Source organism: Ambystoma mexicanum, chromosome 13 (assembly GCF_040938575.1).
Source record: "Ambystoma mexicanum isolate Mex_15411 chromosome 13, UKY_AmexF1_1, whole genome shotgun sequence".
Lineage (NCBI taxonomy): Eukaryota > Metazoa > Chordata > Amphibia > Caudata > Ambystomatidae > Ambystoma > Ambystoma mexicanum.
In genome coordinates, this window is record NC_090938.1 from 76,878,642 (window position 1) to 76,902,443 (window position 23,802).

Here is a 23,802-nt window from a genome sequence, read left to right on the forward strand (position 1 = left end):
TTGCCCAATCAAAGTGATTGAAACACTTGTGTATAGGCGCATTATAAATGCCATATCATATCATATCATATCATTTATCAATAATGTGTTTCTTTCTTAGCAGAAGTGTCTATTAGAAACTGAGATCTTCGACAGTTTATTTCAAACAGCTTTTTTTGTTTTTAAAGATGGCAGTTCACAGACTAACAAAGGCATTTTAATTCTAAAGGTCATTTGATTTTTTTTTTCCATCACAAGAAATGAAAAAAATACAGTTGATATGGAAACGATGTTAATGTGAAAAAACTAAACAAGACCTCAGGCTCTCTACCTTTACCGACACAGTCCCTCCTTTAAAGAAACTCTCACTATTCTCTTGAAAAGTTTAACCATTTCTTTCTTTCTTTTCTGATTAGATATTATAGAGCCAACACATCCCACTAGCCTTTACCGTTTTACCTAATATGGCTACACGTGCACTGAAATCTCTATGTTTGGTATCCACACCAGAAAAACCTCTGTTCAGATTCAGACATTAATGAATCAACAGATAGATGAATGAATTGCCTGATAAAGTATTGCATTTTATTTCATTGTTTTTTTATAATTCACTTAATACGCAAGTTGGGTTTGTAAGCACAGATCTGAGATTCGAACCTATGTTGCTCTGCGCGGTTTTATCCTCCCTTGCATATTCTTCAAGACCAGGGGCATATTCCTATCTCTGTGCCCCCTTGCAGGACGTCAACTTCCTGGGGATCTTCAATTACAAATTCATGCTTGACATTGACAGGCTTTATTCAATGTTATTTTTAATATTTGGTTGTGTGAAGTGTCATTCAGATTAAAGTGATCGGCAACCACAAATGTTTAAGTATCTTTGGTTGAGCTATCTAATTGCCGTTGCAAACAGTTGGCTTGAAGGAATGGGAGTCTGGATAATTTAGAGGAAAGGATTATTAGATGTTTCCCGAATGAGATATGGTGACTATCAATGGTGTTGTTACCAGTCTGCACGTTCCACGGACATGTTGCTTGGACATCAAGATCTAACTATTGAGCAGCATTGCTGCGACTCGTAAAAAGGCTTGAAATTAAGATTGAATAAGCAGGAGCTAAAATCTGCTCCTGGGTATCCAGCAATCAGCAGTGACCAGGATCTACCACTGGGGAACCAGGAGCTAGTACATAGTGTTCCACAAATCCAACTTCCGTATAAGATGAAAACACATCTTTGCCGATTATTTATTACTCCATATGCTTTAAATGTTGTATAGATATGTCATATTGTTCATGTGCACATTGTCCCAAATTCACAAAGTTAAATTCACATATGTGCGTTTGTTTGGCATTTGTTGGCTTGGGGGAGCCATCATTAGCTCCTGGTAGCTGTTGGTGTCAAGCTAACCAGGCTCTTTTTGGCTACAAGCAAGAGCTAAATAGCCCCCCCCAGCTCCCCTCAATCTCGAACCCTGCAGTAGAAAGGACTACAGTGTTGTCGGAAATGTTTCTGTAAACATACATCAGCATCGATTAACTAGGTCAACATCATTGAGTTAGAAAAAGCGAGCCAACGGCATGCAATCTATTTTCCAGTGGGCTGTTAGTCATAGCAAACGGCGTCCATCAGGCCATATGCCCAGTCATTGCGCAAGCTGTTGATCATTGCGCCGGCTGTCCATCATCCCACAAGCCTCCCGTTGTATGTTCGTCAGAGAGCATGCAGCTCTCAAGCTGTTAGGAACATCTCACAACATGTTAATGCTTCATCCGACAATTTCCAATCCCTCAATCAATTTTTGTCCGAATGCACTCTGAGTTCTAAGTTAAGGAAAACGTGGTTATTTTTGTAACAAATTATCAATTAATATTGCACTGTCTATGCGGTTGCGCGATATTGCAGCGCATGTCTGCTAGGGCCTCCACTCAGGCTGAAGCCAGCACTCGTGACCTCTCCCAGAATGACTCAGACACCTGCGGCTAGAGTGGCTCCACACTCTTGCGAGCTGGTTCCATGTATTATTATTGAAGAGTTCTGTGGATTGTTGGATCAGGCCTGCGTAGATATGTTGAGCGCAGCCGCCAGAGATACTGCAGTTTTTGTAAGACCAATGAAGAGGGAACCTGTTAGTCTTTTCTGTCTGCATCTTTTGATATAAGCCATAAGCAATCTGGTGAGGAACCTTCACACTTTTTCAAACAACAGCCTACTAGATGTTCCAGTTCCAGGGAGCATTTGACCTACAAAGAGGGACGGCTGTCAGGAGCGGCAGAGCTTTGCTGGTAACAAGCTTCTTCTGAGATCAGCGCTAGGAGAGTCATTCCGGGAAAATCGACTTTGTTCGATAATTTTCTGCTATTGCAGGTACAATGGACTAGGGCACTCAGGGTTATCAGGTGCATATCAAATACACGCATCAATTTGCCGCATTACATTCTATCCTGGGAGCCATGCACAATTTGAAGCCCTTAATATCTGTGCTTTACCCTGTATCGCATCCGGTTCTAGTGTGCCAGCTATAAATTGCCACAATGTGATACCAGCGCCTGACTTCTGGGAGATTACAACCTTGGCGGCTCGGAAACTCAGGCGCAGGTAAATTGTAAGTCCCTGTTCCCATAGAGTCCCATAGGAATCTATGGGAGTGCGGACCACAGAAGCACCAGCACCGTTAATAACGGTGCCGGTGCTTTCATGAAAACTCTGCAGGCGAGTGCCGTCCCGCCCGGCAGGTCTGTCATTACATTGCCTTCTTGCTTTGCCATTTGAGTGTAGTGAAGGGGAGTGTGTTTTTGAAGTGCCAATACTGACATTACTTAGCAAAGCCAACAAGAGTGTGTTGTTAGTTGTTATGCTGGCATACATTGGCACAGGCAGCATGATAATGTATTGGTATTGGCAATATTGACCTTGTTGGTTAAAGGCAACTTGAGAAGGCCATTACATTTGTGATAATGGTTTTTGTGTACATTACCACTGTGTTTTTTTAAAAAAAACCTTTTAACTGCCATGGGTTTTCCCCCCAGCGCCAAGGCCTTTTTTGGTGATTTCAGTATTTCACCATGCAAAGCCTTCTAACATTTACTCCTTCATTAACCCCTTAAGTGCCAAGGACGAGATACCTCGTCCTTGGCACTTAAAGGTTAAAGGCCAGTAACAGTATAAACTGGCATGGCCTGCATGAACACAACTTTTTAGTGGCAGTGCACGCTTTGTCAGGCATAGTCAATGTGAGTTTGCAATACTGGCATAGATTATCTCAGGCAGCATGAACATGTCTTCTTAATGGCAATACTGGCATTGTTGGACATAACCAAACAGAGCATGCTCTTATAGTTGAAATACTAGCCTTATTGTGCATAGTCAACAACAGTGTTATTAAAGTGGTAATATGGGCATATACCATCACAACCATCAGGAAAATAACTTCTTAGTGGCAATGCGACCTTGTTGAGCAAAGCCAAATTGATTGTGGTTTTACTGTGGCAATACTCGCATATATTAGCCTAGCCACATGAAATTACAGGTATGTACTTGCATTACTGTATGAAGGAAGATATTGGGAGAGCCAGCATGGAACGTTTTCTTACATTAGCAATATTGGCCTTATTCGGCACATAAAATACGCAGTTGTTCTTACAGTGTCAGTACTGGTCTTTCTGGACATAGTCAATGTGAATGAGCGTCTTACAAAGGCAATGCTGTCATATATTGACAGAACCAAATTGGTCTGTAATTTACTGTAAGCAACCTGGCACCAAATGAATATTTCGTTTGTTACCTACTGACACGATGAAAAAAGATACATTCTTGGGGACAACCACCCCCAAACCACCAATGATGAGGTTAGTCTTCCTCACTGCGTTTGGCCGCTGGTGCTGACTAACATAAGAGGAATGATCCAAGTGGTCCGAGAAAGAATTAGGAAAATGGGGCAAAATACTGAATAGATCATTAGTCTCCCAGAGAAAGAGAAAACCAATACATGAAAGACAGTGCATTCAATGTGCAGTGACATAAGTCTATCTGCAATGAGATAGCATGGATGCTTAACTCTAAACAAATGGAAATCCCACTAGTTTCTCATAACACTCAAAGAAGTGCAGAGAAAACATTCATTTTTACAGTTAATTCCAGTTGTCAAAGTTCGCCTATAATGAATATTTGCAACATCTCAGAAATAATTTTTCTTGGGGGCTGTTTCCAAACCAGATGCACAAATACAAACTTGATCCTAATTAAATGATAAAAATAGCAAAAATGACCAGCAACTCTGGCATCATATTAAACAAGAAGGTCCAATCTACACTGTCAATAGGTTCATAGTAAATATCAAAGCAAAATACATCAGGTGATGTCTGTAAGGTTTAGAATTAATCATAACCACTGGCACGGCTCTGGGCAACCCTCCAGACCATCGTTCTTCGCCTGACAAGCCATTACAAAAGACCACATGCAAATCAGGCTTTGTCCCACCCCAAAAGGGGCATTCCAGCCCAAACTGTTAGGTCACATCCCTTCTGCACGAAACCACAAGCATCCAGAAACATGTGTTGGCCTCATTGGGCTTCATCAGTGAGGAGTTGCTTGGGTCTCTAGGCCCAGGAGGCACGGGACCCACGTCTGGGCATACCCTCATGCAATATTGCCTGTACAAGTTTGCATTTTTGTGAGTGATCATAGATGTTGCTACACAGTGCTGAGACTAATAGCAGCCTGCTAGATGGTGGTCTGGATACATAGGTATCCCAGGACCATCGGGGGAAGCACTAGATAACATGGCATGTCGCCCTTTAAAAAGGTCATGTTTTGAAGAACAGGTATTGCGAACTCCGAGGCACCACTCAGGTAAATTCTCAGGACTGGGTCATGTTTTCGTGGCCTGTTATTTTGCATCGAATGAGAGGAAAAGAGGCAGGGGTCACAGGAATGTCTCCCGTGAAAGCATCCTGCAGAACATGTGTGGAGTTACCAGGATGTCCCCCATGAAAGGACACCCCTTAACCACTGGCGGCTGGTGAATTTCTGAACAGGAGAGGCTACCATGTATAGGCCAAACATGCTGGAGTGTTAGCCTGTAGCACAGGTGCCCAAACTAAACAAAGGGGGTTCTGTGGGGTTCTCCCCAGAAAATGTTTTTTTAAAATAATGGGCTAAAATGGTGCACTTTACAGCACTTTTTGTGGAAAATTTGGTAAAAAGCCACACAGTTTGCAATAGGTTTTGCATGGTGAAGCATGAACAAACCCAGTCCATGCAATCACAAACAGTGCACAGGACCATTTTCCAATGTATTTTCATGATGCCTTTGCCACAACATGTGCTGTATATAAAACATTTTCATGCTGGCTGTTTCCATGCAGGCAGCACCAGTATAAGCCATTATTAGTATACAAGGATTCCGACCCAGTAAGAAATGCCAGGCCACAGATAGAAAGTGTATCTAGACTGTCTTTACCAACATAGGCCAGTAGGCCAAGTATTTACACTTAAGTTTGCTTTGAACATTGTTGGTTGGTGCAAAAATGCCATGGCACACAAAGAATATATGGCCAGATTGGAGATATTAATATAACCCAGTCTAGCCACGCAATAACACTCATCAGATTGATGCTAAGTAAAAAGTAACAAATGCCATGCCAGTGTAAGGCAATAAATGTACACTGAAACTAACTAGGTAGGCCCCGCTAGCCACGTAATAACACTTATCATGTTTGCTTTTACCTTGATGCTGAATACAAAAATGCAATGCTCCATCATACTCATCCCTAAATTTAGAGGGGCCACTGAGGGATGAGGGGCTGATACACACACACTCACATACAACACTTTTACCTACATATTCACACATCATTCAAACAACTCCTTGCATGCAGGCATACATAATAAGAAACCCACAAACCAACACATAGATAAACAATCCATAAGAAAACACTTATCTTATCTGCCCCCACCCTCCACACATGCTACATGGGTGGACTTGATGGCCCTTCTGTCCTCTCCACAACGTGAACACTCCACTCAACGTAGCACTCCAAATTCTGCCCTGTTGGTGACTGCCAGTTATGTAGAATGGTTGTATGGCCAGGCATGTGCTTCTTTAACGCATGTACCAAGTCCTTGCAAAGGGGGATTCCAGTGTCATAAAATGATGCTTTGAGACAACTGTATACACCATGACCATGACTCAATCTTCCTCGTTGAATTGGTGAATGAAGCTTCGTATTTGCTTTTGACAACACTTACCAATAAAGTGATTGGCCCGACTGAAACCCTATTGATTAGAAGGTTATGATTACCATTCCCCGGTAAAGGCCAACATGCGCATGCCAGCATATCATCTTTTGAATGTCTACGATTAGCTCTTTTTTTTAGCTTTTTGTGGACATGATGAATAAGCCTAGGGGAACTTCCTCAAAGGTGATCCGCCAGCTCCCGCAAATCTCTCACTGAGATTCAGGAAGGTCCGCTAGAACCTGTGACTTTTTCTGCAGAGCCATACATCTGCAGGGATCTTTGTGGGAAGTCCAGGAATGTTCAGGCTAATTCCGGGAAAAATACATGCACAAATACAAACAAATAATTTAAAAGGCTTCGGGAATGGTGCGAAAAGGAGGGGCTCTATTCGGCTGGCTGAAAGGGTTAGCAAGTGCAAATTGAGTCCGGTGCATCTGTGAAGGTTATCCAAGTAGGGCAGCATATTAAATTCTGTAGTCAAATATCCCAGAAGATCGATGCAACTATTGCAGGGACATATGTGTAACCTGCTGGTCCCAGGATCGAATCTGGGTAAGAGGAACTCAGCCTTTCAACTTTCTGAAGTTGATCAAATTAGTAACGCCGAAGTGGGGGATTGCAAAATTGCATGTCAGCCCATCAGAGTCAGGCTCCAGTCACATATCATGCACGCCTGGGCCTGCTTCTCATAATGTAGAGGCCAATTAACACAGTGTGTATTACTGAGGTTTATAATAATACAACATAGGAAATTCATAAGAGATGGACCTGCGAAAAGCCTATATGGCTATACTGGGGGAGAGTTAGTCATGCATTAGGGGAGGATGACATTTAGGGCCTGAGTCATGGAAGTGTTTTATAATGGTGCAATCCCATAGGAAAACGTTCCATGAACCAGGCCCTTAATCCTGCTGAGTTTGCATCCAGAAGGAAAACTAAGGTTATTTATTTAATATAGTGAGAGTTCATGGCTGTGGGTCAATCACCACAGAAAGGCCAATGGGGTTGAGGAAGAGTCAGTCACGTGTCAAGCATTCATGATGGACATTGTTAAGCTCCTTAAAGGAATACCACGTAGTGAGGTAGGATTGCGAGGTTATGAGCTCTGTATCTTGGGAAAATCACATATCCTATGTAGACAGTAAAAGTACGATTCCAAAAACGTTTTTTGGTGCATGTGTTGAGGTGCGCTTGTGCACTTAAAATCTTGAGCCTGAAAATATGTGCCCACTTCACAAAGTTCTTTTGAAAGTGTGCATTATAAGTGCACACATTCTGATTCTTTTGTACCCCTTTTAAACAATTTGCACAGATTAAGGGGCATTTCTGCATATTGTAATGTACATCCTAAATTAATAAATTAGATGCACATTAAAATGTGCAGAAACAATCATATTTCACTTTGCCTCAACGGAACATGTGCGGAAGAAGTGAAAAGCATGACAGGCTCATGTATGACCCATTCCCACATATCTTTTAAGTGTGGTGAGGCAGGGTATGCATTTTCTGCGATCCCACCCACATGGATAGATATGCCTTTTTTCATGTTTTTGCACTTTTCACATTGATGGGCCCTGGAAAGGCCCATCATGAGGAAATGTATTCCTAATGCCCGCGTGAGAGCACGGACTGCCACACTCAGAATCAAATGTATACCAAGGGGCTGGCCCGGACAGCCTGGTGGAAATGCACGGACCATCGTTGTGAAGAAGGTAAGATGCATCATGTGCAAAGTAATGCAAATAAAACATGCATCAGGTGCATATTTTATTTCCAGTCGTTTTTAAAAATTTGACATTTTGTGTTTTAAAAAAATATGAACTGTGTTTAGCTGCAGATATATAATACTTTTTTAATTTCTATATTAAAGGAACAGCCAAGTGCAAGCCATCAGCCATTTGGACACTTTGATGTATTTGACTATCCCGGGCAGTGAAGGTTCTGACCTATTTTAATAACGCTACACTTTGTTTGCTTTGAATATGTGCCGGCAGGTAAAGGTCAAAGCTCTGCACCACAATGCTCACAGCAACATTTCGTCAGCCTGAAATTGTCTTGAGATTAACCAAACACCCATGAATGCAGTGGAAATGTGTGTGATTCAGGGTTCAACTGATATTAGTCACCCAGGTTTAACGATGAGTAAATCCAAAATTGTCTGATTTGACATTTCAGAGTGAGTCGGATATCTCTGACTGCGTTTAGGGCAACCAAGAGAGGCCAGGAGTGGAGACCATTCAATTGGCTCAGGTTTACGCCCTGCAAGTCACTGCCTCTACCAGGCTGAGTATAATGGTATCCCGGTGAGTCATTTCCCAGTACCCTCAATGTCCATCTACTATATGGCAGGGAATAGGGTTTCTCAGCTTGGTGGGAGGCTCTCCCCATGGAGATTACTTGCTTGTTGGGGTATTCTAAGTCTAGGGGTTACGTCTGCAGCATTGGATACTTCCCTAAAGAAACTTCATATTTTGTACCCGGATGGTATACCTTGTACGGGCAGACATTTACTTTCTTGACTTCTGCTACTGTTTGTGGCTGCCCCTTTTTTGATCTCAGGTTCCTCATTTGACGTTTGGTAAGAAATATGGACGACTGTTCGGGTTCATTGTCACTGTCTGCTTCCGAGTGAGTAGGCGTTACATGCTCACTTGCGCTGAGGAGTTGTGGGGGTCCACAAACAATGCTAGCTTTGGTCTGGGTGAGAGGTAGTTTACCACACCCTGACCCTACAGACTTTGATGTTGACGGCCAAGCCTACTGATTGTCCAATGTGCAGAAGGACGCATGTCTCTGGCAAATATACAAGTATGTGGATCATTCCTATTTTTTTTAATCCTAGAAGTTACCAAAATATTCTCGGTCACCATGATCTCATTTGGTTGCCCACAAATGGAATTTGCCCAGGAAAAAACACCAACATCCTTGGCACCTACTGGAAGCAGTGAGATCAAGAATTGGTATGATTCACCTGCCATTTTCTTGTTGATCAATCTTGCTTCTTTCCAGTCATATGGGCCTCATTAGGACCCTGGCAGTAGCCGTGCCCTTAATAAGGGCACGGCTGCCGCCGGTAATGATTCTTGACCGTGGCCCAGAAAAGGGCAATAACCGGGTCATGCCGACGTTGGCGGACCCGGTTATTGCCCTTTTCTGGGCTCCTGGAAAAACCATTCCCCATTCCCATTGAGCCCCATAGGTCTCAATGGGAATGGGGAAGGTGCTAACAACGGGCCCATTAATGACGGGCCCGTTGTTAGCATCCTCGACTGCCAGTCAGACCAGTCGTTCCTTAGAGGGTCCCGCAGCAGTCCTTGTGATAGGGCAACCCGCAATGAATGGTGCCGGTCCCGTACCGGCACCGTTCATTATGGGAGTGCCAGGGTCCTAATGAGGCCCATAGACTTTTCTGTGTCATTGGGAGTTCTCAGATCACAAACACACCAAATACATCCAGATACCACAACAATATTGTGATGGAAGATGTCCACTACTCCCTGTACATAGATAAGAGGGACAGCAGAGTTGCAGAGTCACATAGAAGGTCAACGCAGAGGTTAATGGCTGATCAGGCGCTTCTTGACTTTGCGTAAGTAGAGTACCCGCCTTTCTGAGTGAATGAATAAGCATGTGGGTTAGTGGGCTACATATGTATGAAGTGCAACATGCAGAAATGGGTCAGAAACCCATTAGAGGGGCAAGAGAGGGTAAGTAAAGCAGATGGCGCTACCCGTGTTTACAGGCCGTTGAACTGCAGAAGGCTGGCACCTTCTCTCCTGGAGCTTCAGCCCACTCCTTGCCAGAGCCTCATGTCATATCCCTGGAGCCTCCCTCCTCCAAACTCACTTACCTGCTCTATAGTCCCTCAACCTCCGGTGACCTCTAATCCAGCTGTCCCGTCCCTTCCCAGTGGCATCAATGGCCATCATGGAAAGGGCAAAGGCACTATGGCAAGTTTCCTTCTCCCTTTTTCCATGGCTGCCATTTTGAATTGTAGTTTCTTTAGGTTGAGAAACAGCCACAGTGCCACTTCCCAACTTGAAAAGGCTTTTAGCACCCCATAAATATTTCTAAAATGATATTACACTAACTCCCTCAGTCAGGGCATTATTGGTCAGGTAAAGGCCACCTGGGCCTGACACTGAATCAGTAGGTAGATGGTGCAGGACACACTGCGGCACGGGTAGTCGAAATAGCTAGCCATTTGACAACAGGTGACAGGAGGACATCTTCACCTTTTCCTAGAACACCAAGGCACACACCCTCCAGGCCCAGGCACATTTGTCTTCTCAATATAAAAGATTGAGGCTGATACAACAACAACAAACGGTTGCTATGAGTAATTCTGACTTACTCTTGACTTACTCTTGGACGTGTGGCTTTTTGATTCACATAAGAGATTACTATGAGTAACTCTGACTTACCTTGATAGAGTTATTTGCTTCACAAACGGACTCAGTGGGAGTAGCTCTCTCCTACCCTTGACTTACTCCTCAAGAGGGGTGTTTGATTCACAGTAGAATTTACTATGACTAACCCTGACTTACTCCTGATTTACTCCTAAGTCAGAAGTAAGTCAAGAATAGGTCAGGGTTACTAATAGTAACATCTTTGTGAATTGGCCCCTATATTATTATCAAAGCATTAGAAAAACAGCAGCCTAGCCCTACCCATCACTTCTAGCAGAATGAAGTGCAACGGTGTCAGATGAGTGTGTAGTCTGTCGGTATCTGTGCAACATAAAAACTTCACAGCATTTCTGTGTCATGCGCTCAGTGCATTAGCCTTGCTGCTTACCTGGTAGTAAGGGACTGCTGCTCGCTGCACTGGATGTGGATGGCGCTCAGCTCCTGCATACTTCGCAGGCGAGTGGCGGGAACGTTGGAGTTGGGCAGGTGGGTGCTCTTCTTGTTGCGGCGTGAGCAACAAGAAGTGGTCCCCCCCTGGTGACTTGAGAGCGACGGACTTCGTGAGGAGGGGTAGTTCTGCATTGAACCCTCTACACAGTTCTGCTCAAACATTTGTTCATCCATGAACTCGTGGTTCTGTTGAGAAACGGAAGTGGGACATCAGAAGCTATCTAAGGACTGTGTTCTTTATATTTGCCCTTGGCTTCTTATGCGTGATATCCCTCTCTCGTAGATATCCCTTAACTGAATGTACCTACTTGGTGTGCAGTGGACCATACAGAAAAGAATACTGAGGGTGATATTACTGGAACTCTGTGCCTGTGCAAGTGCAATACTCATAAAATACCAAATCAATATGTTTTCAATGGATTTCTGCATCAGGGAAAAAGGACAGCGACAAGGACAAACATGGCCGTGTTGCAAAAATGCATTGAACGGATACTGTTTTACACTAAGGACATTTCTCCCCCAGTCCTAAGTTTCTGTAATACCGGTCTAAGTATATGAACTACATTTTTTATTTTAAGCTTTTAAGTTTTAAAATTCAATATTTTGGTTCTATGAAGCATATATTCACTTGTTGAGCAAAACAGGTTTTGATATAACTAGAATCTGGACTGTGTGTTGTGATTAAATGATTTGAAACATGTAATTAGAACCAGGTACAGATGAAAATATTTACTCTACAAATTGTGTTTTTTTAAAACAAAGTTTTAAAATACAGTGTATTGAATCACTGAAACACATGCTCACTCTTGGAGTACCGCAGGTTGTTTTGATATACCTAGCAGATGGATTGTTTGCTATGTTGCAATGCTACCAGATATTTAATTGAACTCCAACACATTTAACTTAATACAGATTAATTATACTAGCAGTTTGCTAACTCTATCAGACTACATTTGAGGTAGGATACCATTTTGAGTTTTTTTTTAACACTGGGGTGATTGGTGTGGCTATTAGCCAAATCTTCAAGTTATATTGTGATGACATACACATGCATTCGCGCAATGGTAACTTCAACAACATAGATGTGACCACGCACAAAATTTTTCTTTCAACTAAACTAGATTTATGTTTTTTTCTTTTTTCTAAATCTCTTTTTTACTTAGAAGTACAGTTGGATCTCATTATGAGCCGAACAAGGAAAAGAAAAAATCTCTTATGTCTTCAGAGTTAATATGAAAGACATTTTTATGTTTTTTTTTGTTACTGGAGCTGGCAGTCAGACTAAAAAGCAATAATCCCTTTGAAGCTTCTATTAAATATGACACTAACTAACCCAATCAATACATGGTGCCTATTCTCATAGATCCTGAAAGTTGCATTTGCAAGGCATTGGCAAAAAAATTAAACTGTAAAAAAGCGGGAAAAAAAACAGACAAACCACATTGCTACGCCGGAGGGGAAGAGTGAAACCTTTTAACATTGATGTGATCAGTGGTGCCCTTTCCCGTGTCAGAGCAAATTGGGCCAGAAAATGTCAAGCTTTCTTCCTTTTGCAATGGTGAACAAAATGATTTTCCGGAGTCTCATGGTGTGCAATGTATAATTCATTGTGTGAGTCATCGCGGCCTAACCTTGATCTGTCGCTGTGAGTACTCTGCGAGGGCTTCACCTTGCTGGAAGACTTAATTGAGCTACATGGAGACTGCGTGCTGGCAAGTCAGGCCATTTCATGATCGACCAAGAGAACCCCTTGTGTGTCAGTAGTTATCCGGGAAACCTTAGTGAAGACAGTTTTCTTCCGGGGGGTATAGAGGGGGGTTGGTACTCAATCGGAGAAAGATGATGCATCCGGGAAGTAACACAACCCAAAAGAATGTTCACTAGAGATAAACACATTGTCCCATGAACTCTAGAATGTCGTTTGTAATTTTTAAGAAATTATGCTACATTCCGGGTACATTACCAGTTTGGATCGGCTTTCGGTTCGAGTTTAAACGCCAGCACGAAACGAGCTTTTATCGATGACCGTAGTGTGTTACTACTGGGCAACGACACGAGGAGGGGAATTTATCGCTGTTAGAACATTCCGCTGAATGTTCTGTTTAAAAGAAAGAAAAAGAAAGGAGAAATATTGGAATGCTGGGACGGAAGTCCTGTACCAGCCTTCTGGACCTGAACCGTCAACAGTCCGATGCCATCAATTTTACATAGAAGACATATTTTCAGACCCTCCTGAGTGGGGAAACCTCCTATAAACAGGTTCTTTGATCCGTGTTCATTCTCAGTAGAAGGTCTCCCACGATTTTGTAGAATTTTGTTGAATTTAAGAAGGACTGATTCTTTGGGGGTTCTCAATCTAATGTTTGCCCAAAGTTACAATTATATAAAGACACTTAAGGGCAATGCACACAATGAAACCCTATGGGAGCACAGCCTTTCTCCAATACACTTAATGCCAAATATGTAAAATTCCGTGCTGAATCAAAGAACTTCAGAAGAGCACATTGGAAATAGATGCTGTAGCACACTTATATCATTCCTAGATGCTGGTTGTCAGGAAGGCGTTGTTGCCTTTACTGAGTTCAGGTCCCTAACCTGAGTACCATGTAGCACTGAGGACAGTCTACACATTTATGCTGGTTAGTGAAATATACCATGTAAGAGTAGCCCTTATTTTAGTCCTTTATAAATTTGCATACACATATTCTTTTTATGAACCCTACAGTATGTTTAGGACTATTTGCTACGTGACAAAGTCCCCTGCCTGTCCTTGGGGACCAACGGGGGAGGGTCAAAGGGTCAGCGTGCCACCACAAGGTAGTGGATGCTGGGCACGGCGGAGGCACATGTGGGGGTCCCCAAACCACCCTCACTGAATCGCTGCTCTAAAGCAAGGGTCAGTCACAGGATCACTCAAGCCCTTACCAGCCCCATCAATGCCACAGACCGCCAAAAGATAATAGAGGGTTGCCTAATCCCCTAAAAGATACTTCTTCCCATAAGGTTGGCACACTGAGAGAGCCATTTCAGCTACCTAGCCAGATCCAAAAACCTAACACAAGAAATTAAGCCTTTGCCTTCAAGAGAACAACCTTGCAACATACCATAGTCCCTGGTGGGTAAAGAAATACATTGTCGCCTTTGGCAAAGGAAACCCTTCTCATTACAACTTTTATGCACGCAACCGCCGAAAGTCCCACGCATGCCAAGTTGCACTTGAAAAAAAGGGATTTTGACTTTCACAGATTGTGCGGGGAAGAAAATAAACAAATTCAAGTCCCCCCAACGCCGCTGGAGTCGGTCGCTGTTTCAAAGAGGTGAAATCTCAGTGACAACGTTGTTATAAATGCTATGAACAGCTTCCCATGATTACCAGAGGGATCTCTGACCCCCAGGCTCACAAGATCAGAGGGCAGGGAACCTGGCTCATAGTAGGCAAGGCGCGAGAAGTGAATAAGGTCACTACCATCTGTGGAGCAGGAACGAGAAAAGCAGAGAACCATCTTCTAGGCTAGAGGAGGTGGGAGGATAACAAGATGTTTCTGTGAGAGAGTTATACGAGGGATGGTCTGGCGGAGGAGGCCGGTCTAGGTCAGCATCTAGTGTCAGCGACAGGATGTGGGAGATTTTTCCATTTCACAATAGAGCTGGTGAGAGCAGAGACATTGTCAGCAGGCTGAGATCACCACAAGTCAAACATTAAGCTCCTGGGATAGAGAGTCAGTGCTAAAGAGAGTCACAGGGTGCTTCATCTTCCTGGACGAGACCGCACGACTTCTGAAAGCCTGAAATGCGGTGACCAAAGAATTCTGGAAACCTAGACCATGCCAAAGAGGCCTAGAGAACACAACTCAAAGACAAGAACAAGGGCCACTATTTGGACATTTGAGTTGGACCGGATGAACACCCTTCCTAGAAATTTGTAAGAGACTTTTTCTTTGATAAACTTCCGCAACTGAAGACACATCCTACTATTTTCTTCATTGTTCCCAGAATAGAATCATAGTTTCTTAAACCATATCTTTGTGCCAGCCTCTGTGTCCCTTTGTGCCTCCAACCTTTGTATCCTGCCGCAGGTCTTATATCATTCGCAAGGATAGTACGTTTGTTTCATTGGTATTAGCGTCAGGACACAACATTAATCCAGAGTTATGAAGAATTTAGGTAAGCTTCTATCCCTTTTCATATTTGTACTGGCTTGGATTCAAGACCTCGTTGGCAGATCTTGCAGACAATTCTACATACATTGGTAAAAGATGTACAATATGAAGCCACTATGAAAAATATCCACAACGAAGGAAATGACTGTCCTCATCATTTAGGAGCTGAGGACTGAGCAAGCAGCAAGCGGTCAGAATTGTGTGTGTCGTGTGGAAGACACCCGTCGGCACCAAGATCATATGCTGAATACTCTTGTGGAATGACATCGAACTGTGGGGGCAACACGTCAGCTTGGAGTTAGCCACGTCTGACTCCATTGCCTGACGTTTCCAAACAAACCCTGCAGACCTACTTAGTTGGGATGATGTTTCCCTTTTGTCTCTTTCCATCTTTCCATCACCCAATGGCTGATACTTTGCTTTTTCTTGTATCGCTTCTGATTGGGTTTTCCTGGGGACTGGTGCTAAACCTTTCCCATCCTCTTTGCTGGAAGCGTGTTGGTCGGGCTTGGGGTATCCTAGAAGGATTTCTTTTGTCCTGCCCTGTGGAGTCCCAATTCTGAATGATGGATCTTTTCTGGCTCGCTTACATTTCATATTTCTGTTTACAATTTGTATTAGTTGTTTTATAGTCTTAACTCACTCTCTATTTATCCTTTGGAAACCTTGCTGTTTTCTGGTTCTTATTTGTTACAAGATAGGTTCGGGCAAACACGTCCACTATAGGTCAATCAAATAAAACCATCAGAAGTATTACAACAGTGGCAACAATGTTTCTTGCAATTATTCACTATATGTGCCCAATCTCTGGTCTCTGTCTCCAATTCCAAGCATTCTACCTGGAAAGAATTGTTTAGCCCCCAGCTATGTTATCTATACTTTTCAGTTTTCACTTAGAGTTCAAACTAACAATCCAGCAGGCTCTGTCTATGAAGATGTTTCCATCTAACTTAACCGCAAGATTTTAAACTGACTTTTGCAGGCTCAGATACCACTTGCTGCTTGAGACCTACAATCGTTTTTTTGTCCGAATTGCAGAAGGTTGCAGTGGTGCCCAGAAGTCTGCTGCATGAGAATACTACACAACAGGATCCTCTCCCATTATCAATCTTAAATTTAGGAGCGTTTAGGACAGTATCGCTGCAAAAAAAAATAGTAGGATGCTATTTATGCAATGCCAGAAAATTCTCTTTGTAAAATTATGGACTATCCTTGAATGGCTAATTTGAAATAGCAGTAATGAGGTGCAAGCTTGTGGATTGTTTAGTTTCATTTTAGAGTTCCCTACTTGAAAACCCTCATACCTTTGGCCTCAGTGAGGAATCCATGTATCTTATGTCTTAGTTTTCTATTTTTTCTATCTGTAAACAAACTGCTTTATCGGTCCTTGTTTAACTCATGTATTAGAATATTTACAATAGATTAGTGTGAACAAATGAAATGAAGTGGCAAGCAAATCTTTGTTTCATTTAAATGTTTTTAATCATAAAAGACAGGGCTTTCTTAAAGATCATTACATGTTAGGCAGAACTCAGACTGTAACGTGAAAGACAGAACAAACATCCATGACCCAAGCTCTTTTCCTAACCTCAACTGCACCATATGTCAGTGCCTATGCTGTAGACTTCGATAGTAACTGTTGTCCCTAATCCACCCCAAAATGAAATCCATACAGCATTTGCGCCCAAACTTCTCTTAATGGCCAAACCTTCATATGGAGAGAGACTGTCCCCCCAGAAAGTCTAATAATATCAGTCTAACACTTAAGATCCTTACCTGCACACACCAGTGTTCTCGCCTATCCCAGTTTGAAATAGAGTCAACATTCACATGTAACTAGACTGCTTTGGAAAGAAATAAGACTACATTCTTTCCTTATTTGGCTTGATAAGAAACAACTTAGGAATCTGTGCAGACAAGTTTCTGCTCACAAGCGCACGAGGACCCCGTATCCATGAGTTCAAAATAAGGTCAGAAAAAATGCTTTCTTCTACTGAGCCGATAATGATTTGATGCCTAGCAACCAAAACAAGACGGTTATCACGACTCTCCAGCAAACCAAATTCAATATAGACAACAGAACACATGATTGATGCGTTATTTTATGATTTTTGTTTTTCATCTGGCAATGAGGAGAGGTCAGGTAAGATTCCAGGTGCATCTCCTCTTTGTCAGATCTCTTTTAAAAATGCAGTGGAAAAGGCAGCACTGTTAGTAATTAGCACTAAACCAAACAAGACACAAAAGAACTTTGCAAAAAAACAAACAACTGCATGCACAAATTCCTCATGAAAGGAGATATCGTTAGACAAGAAACCAGACTGGAAACCACTCAGACAGGTCACAGAGAACAGGAAGAAAGATGTTGAAGAAAAATATATACCTTGATGGTGGAGGTTCGAACAGATAGCATGGAATCATCCACAAGATAGGACAATCCCTACGGGACAACATGCCGACAAAAGATAAGAACACAGTTCATTGTACATTCCGGCATTCCAAATATTACTCCCAGCATTCCTTTCTACACATGCAAGTTTTCAAGGGCAATTCAACTTCCATTTAAAATTGAGATATTGCCGGTAGGCAATTTGTGGTTAAAGACATAGCCACGGAAGATATGTATCCAAAGTTTCCAAGATCATCCTAGACCAGGGTCTGCTACCTGTTGATCTCCAGATGCTTTGGACTACAACTCCCATGACCTCTCACCGTTGACTATGCTGGCTAGTGCTCATGGGAATTGTAATTCAGAACATCTGGAGGGCAAACGGTTGCAGACCCGTGTCCTAGACCATATGCTTTGAGACTCAAGTAGGTTGCAGCCAAGACAATAATCAGTTAATTTCATAACCGGAACAGGGCTTTCCAGGCTTCACTTTGGTGTAATGAATTTGATGTTTTTAAAGCTATTGGGAAACAACCTGCATATTTTCTTTTCCTCACGACATACGCCTGCACTTTCTGAGTGCTATCTTTGTAGACTAGTTCTCTAGTTGTAAAGTTATGGTTCAGCCAATGGGCCTTCATCAGAAGCATTCATGGAATCTGAATATTGCACTTAGATGCTTGAGAGGACATTATTGGTCAGTTCTGCTGGAGAGCATGAATAGATTGAACGAGAGAGGCAATCACTGCAGGAATGAACCATTCCATGCCCACATGGTGCAGTCTGTGTCCTTCATGATGTACGAAACTCAAACAATGGAACAGATTATTATGAATATGACATGATGAATTAATGGTCTGTTCTTTGACTGACATCACTTGTCCTCCACTGTTTACTCTCCATCAAAACAGTAAGCTCTTTCCATCTCAATATTCAGTGCCCATTATTCAGATATCATTTATACACCTGATGAAGGAAAATAAATCTGCTCCACTGTATAGATGCATAGTTTTACAACAGTGAAGCCTATCATAAAACTATAATCTTTTGATGAGGAAATTCATAATTTGTCATAAAGGATCATTAGAGCCCATGCCAGAATTCAATTTCAGGAATTTAGTTTAATGTTCAGAAATGTACATCAAGTGGTCTTTCCTGGAATTTCTAAATCATAAATTTGATTTTAGTTATTGCAGAAAGCTGAACATTCTAAATAATAAGACACACCACACATTTGCCTATCATTTTTATCTCACTTGAAGTAGGAGCGAGTAGGGCTTAGGATTAGTATTGACCATCCAATCTATGTTTTGTGGTGAAGGGATTAATTTTCTCAGAATGTAATCATGTTTATTTCTGGTTTGATAATGCTATAGGATGGAGCTTGATTAAAATAATGGAAGGCCAATGGGTATCCATTAAGCAGCACTAATACACAAAAGCTAGTGGTATCCTTAACACACTACAAGGTCGTTTGTCCTTACCTAAAATGACAGCATAAGATTCATGTATTTAGAAGGAACTTCACCAACCATAATTGGTCACTTCTTTTCTTTCAGCTTTTTGACTTTAGCGTTGAGAACTGAACTACCCCCATTTAATTTAGTTTAGGGTATTGTTGTATTATAACAACCCTTACTCAACCAAACCTTCATCATCAACGGCTACTATCGTGGAGTGTGAAAACTGCCGAAACCCACTGTTGACAACAACAATCCATTATGCTTGACAATAAACACACAATTGAATGATCAAAGAATTCTAAAGGTAGAAATTCAATCCAATATGAAAGGAGAACCCCAAGAATGTCCCATAAAGGGAAGTTGAAATGCCCTCAAACACCTGTTTGTAACCATGGTTCATAAATTATTACATTCCATTTATAACATTTCAAATTAACTCTTGCAAGGTCAAGACTTCCTGTGATTTGTTTACGCCTATAACTCTTTGTTCAGCACCATATGTCAAATGTTTATGTTTTATTTCAGATAAATATTATGGATTATGCAGCATGGAGAAGTCAACAAAAGTGTGTGTTTTAGGATGGGATGCCCCCTTTTAATAAACATTTGCATTTTCTTTAAACAGTGGCTTTAAATTGGTAGGACGACATACTGCATACTGCTTATGCATCTTCGTTTATATACATGCGTTTAATCACTCATACACTCACTCACTCACTCACTCACCCGGTCCCTTACTCACTCTATCTCTACTCAATCGTGCTTCCTTTCACTTGCCCATTCATAGAATCATATGCAGACTCACTCAATTCCTTATGCGGCAACCAGTACTCCCATTCATTAATCACACAGTCATTCACTTTATCACATATGCACCAACTCATTCACTCTCTTGTTTCACAATATCTGTCACACTTGTTAACTCCCATAATCACACACTTTTTCAGTCACTCATTTGCTCAACTACTTCACTCACTCGCTCATGCAGCCATCTATGCAATGACTCCCTTGCTCACATGCTAACTCATGCGCCCAGTCATTACTCATTCACATAGTCATTCACTTGCTCACTGTTATACCAACTCAAACATTCAAACACTCACTCATTCACTCAACACCCATTCACTGAACCCGTTATACCTACTCATATGCTCAATTGCTGTCCCAGTTGTTAACTCTAAGAATCACTCACTAGCTCATTCATGCACTTGCTCAGTAACACACATCCCTGCCGGCAGTCAATTGCTCTCTCTCATGTTCACTTGTGCTACTCAAGCTACTGCTCTATTGTTCTGTAAATTGATTACACATTCCTTTGGTATTCACTCCACACTTGCTTACATAGCCACCCACTGTCTCACCAGCTTGCATACTCAGTACCATAATGAGTGTGTAGTCATCCTTTTTTATATGACTTCTAGTACTGGCAAGATAAATAGGGATTTATGCATCATGGCAGAGAGGATCCTACACAAAAGGACTTCTGTTGATTACCTTTATCATGGCTGCAAACAGTTACCTGGCGTGCACTTGTTGAGAGCAGCAGGGACAATAATTTGCACGGTAGTAGTGGAAGTTTGATGCAAATCATTAAAGATTTATTAAAATAACAATAGACCTTACAATACTGATGGGATTTTGATTCTACTTTGACCCTCCCTGAAACTGGAATCAGCTTGAATATGCACTTAAACAGGTTTCTTGGTGTCATATGGGCATTAAGGGGAACCAAAAGAGTCACAATTTGCTTTGGGGCCTGGATCTTTGACCTTGGAATCTGCCGTCCCTACTACCTCACTGGTGCTGTTTTGCGTAAACCGGTTTATTAATATTCAGCAGCTGGACATGAACCTGTATCTGCACTGGGTAGCGGGGCTACAGGGTAGGTGATTTGTGCCATCTTTGAACAGAAGTGAGTATTTTCCTAATAGACATGGCACAGTTTGGTAGATTTACTAGGAAATCCAAGATTTCAATGATCTACATAGTTCTGAGATGTAGTGCCGCTGGGTGTGCTGCCAGCCCACTCACTACATGCGTAAGCCAGGAACCAGACACATTGTGTATGTGGAACGAAAGAAAGAGGTGAGTGTGGACACAGGGAACAGCATTCAATACAAGATTAACACAATTAGTGTCATGGCAAACCTGCTGTAAGAAAATGGCTTTTTCTGGAATGGATTAGTGCACCAGTGTAAATTTGGAAGGCCATATGGCTCACTCTCACTTCCATACTGTGCCAATGTGCACATTTCAGATTTGGACATTTAGCTCTTTATTTATGGGGCAAACGACTGGCCAATGTCCTTGGTTTATAAGGCTAATTTAATCATATTTTTAGTTTTTAGTATTTAGTATTTAGTATTTTTAGTATTTCAATTTGAGAGGTTTACCGGATTTAGTCCTCCATTTTGTGTTTGTCAAATCTAAGGGGTGTGGTCCTGTAAATTAATTTAGTTTACTAAAAATATTGGCATGGTGTCGGATAAGCCTTAGATGGATGTTTTAAATCACATTTATCTGTGTAGAATAAGCTACTCAGAGGGACTCATTCTAATAAGGTGAAAGAATCCTGTAGGAAGCTGCTAACCTAGGTTCCGACCTTACACAGTTCCGGCCTTCCTGATCAGATTTTTATGAGATGGTTTCTGATTCAGGAATCTGGGTGACCGACGAGTTCTGCATTTGCTCCTGCTCCATGCGGAGAACACAAACCAGTCTATTTTTGGCGTGTACGCTCGCTTGGCAGAGATCAGTAATGCTGACAGCACAAAAAAAATATGATTGCTGTCATTACAGTTGACACCTATATGCTTGGTCCAGTTTTTAACAGGTGTAAGAAAAATGGCTGCACAGTCTATAGCGATCAAGCCTCTACATTCGTTTCAGAGACTTGTGGATTTCATGTTCGGTGTGGTAAACATTGATATTGTCGAGGAATGGAGCATACACAGAAAATGGTACCTTATTCTGTCTGTTTTCTAACAACAGCCTACTAAACAAGGAGGTCCTACGAAATAACTGAATGCTGTTTTACCGCTGAACTCTCAGCCTCTCTTTCTTCTTGGTGAAATTTTGTTTTCCACATGGATTGGCTAGAGAGCTCTATATTAATGTTTTCCCCAAGCACAGTGTATTCTTAATGCTGTTGGCCTTTTTTTGCTTTTATAGAGCTTCTTCAATCCCCTTATTATTTCACATATTTTTAGTTAATTACCAAAGCGCATCATTCCCTGAACAGAATTTGCCAAAGCTTGATTGATAAGTTGGATCTGAAGTCAGATCATAGCATTAAAGTTAGAGGAAACAGACACTTTGGTAGCAGGTGAGATATTTTAATGAAAATGTAGTAAAATATCTAGACTTTGGAAGCCCTCTGTATATTATGAACATTTCAGGAGCGGTGCTGGTTACATTGAAAATGGGCTTTAATGTTTGCAATTGAAGCACAAGATAATGGGTCCAATGAACGAGGGCACACATGCAGAAAAGATCAGTGATGTCTCTTCACAAGGCTACCTCCTTGAAATCACCAAATCATCCTGGCCTAAACCCCCATGTAGAGATACAGATTAGTAATTGTGCACTGGGTGGATCTAGTGAATTTCAGAGAAAATTCTTCATCTTGTGGGATATCTCTGACACCACTGAAGATTGACAGCGAGATTAAGAAATCTAGTTAAAACTCACTGTAGTAATAATAATAATTATTATAAGTCATCATGATCCACCTGCTGCGGCTACACAGAAGAGACAGGGTCGAAACATTTTCCAATGTCTACATTGAAAAGCATATAGTTATTGATGCAGCTCTGACTTCGTTGGAAGGGAGCAGACATCTGAGCACAAATAATTGTTCTCTCCTGGGAACTATCATTTTAAAAGGAATTTTACAAGATTGTTTTTGGAATACTTACAAAATGTAGGGCTCTTACAGAGGTACCTCTAAAATGCCAATCAACGATAGTCAAGGACAGTGATAACTTTAGGGAGAAAACTAAATGTACATCAATGTAGTTCAAAGCAAATGTCTCCTGAAAATATGACCAATCCTGAATGAACATTTTTAGAAGAGATTTGGATGCTTTCAAAATTAGGATGAGTGTTGATAGACAAGAGATCATGTGTACAGTAAGAGCATAGGGTAGCAAATGGGGGGCATGTGTGGGGCGTGAAGGCTAGGATTGGCTAAAAGTTAGAACTTGCAAGTGAGCCAGCTGGCTTTTAAGAACACAATCCATTGAACATGTGTCAAATAAACGTGTATTCTTGCTGATCCCACACAATGTGGCTTTGACTTTCTACATTCTTAATGTAGTGCCTGTGGATAACATTTGTGTATAGGAAAATATTGAATGGACACAATAGTCTTCAAAAGTTGTAAGAAAATGACAATACAATGTCAGCTGTAAGTGAGGACAATTGTGCACAGTGGAGTATAGCAAATTGCTATTGATGGAATTTCTTTAAAAAAATGTTTTGATCCATCACACTTTGTACTGAACGATAATACACTGCTTTAAAATGGGAGGGATAGCATGTAACCTACAAAACAATATCTTCTATTATGCAAGAAATCTACATAGCAAAAAACAACAATACTTTGCCTAATAAAGCAGAACGTATTGGAATTGCTCAAAATAACCAATTTGGCCACACTGACTCTACACAGGGTTTAATTTCTAAAGACATTTTATTGTCAGTGAGTGAATAG

The 23,802-nt window shown here is 41.6% G+C and overlaps 1 protein-coding gene across 3 annotated transcripts in view; it reads right to left on the reverse strand.

The window, feature by feature from the left end:
* Nucleotides 1-23,802, reverse strand: part of KCND3 (potassium voltage-gated channel subfamily D member 3) — a 952,509-nt gene that overhangs the window by 65,476 nt on the left and 863,231 nt on the right. The window contains exons 6-7 of one of the 3 annotated variants that reach the window (XM_069633319.1): nucleotides 17,620-17,676; nucleotides 11,015-11,262 (exon numbers count right to left, since the gene is read on the reverse strand). In XM_069633319.1, the coding sequence (XP_069489420.1) occupies nucleotides 11,015-11,262; nucleotides 17,620-17,676 (305 nt within the window). The remainder of the gene's footprint in view (nucleotides 1-11,014; nucleotides 11,263-17,619; nucleotides 17,677-23,802) is intronic. The other 2 variants (XM_069633321.1, XM_069633320.1) reach the window with 2 other exon arrangements.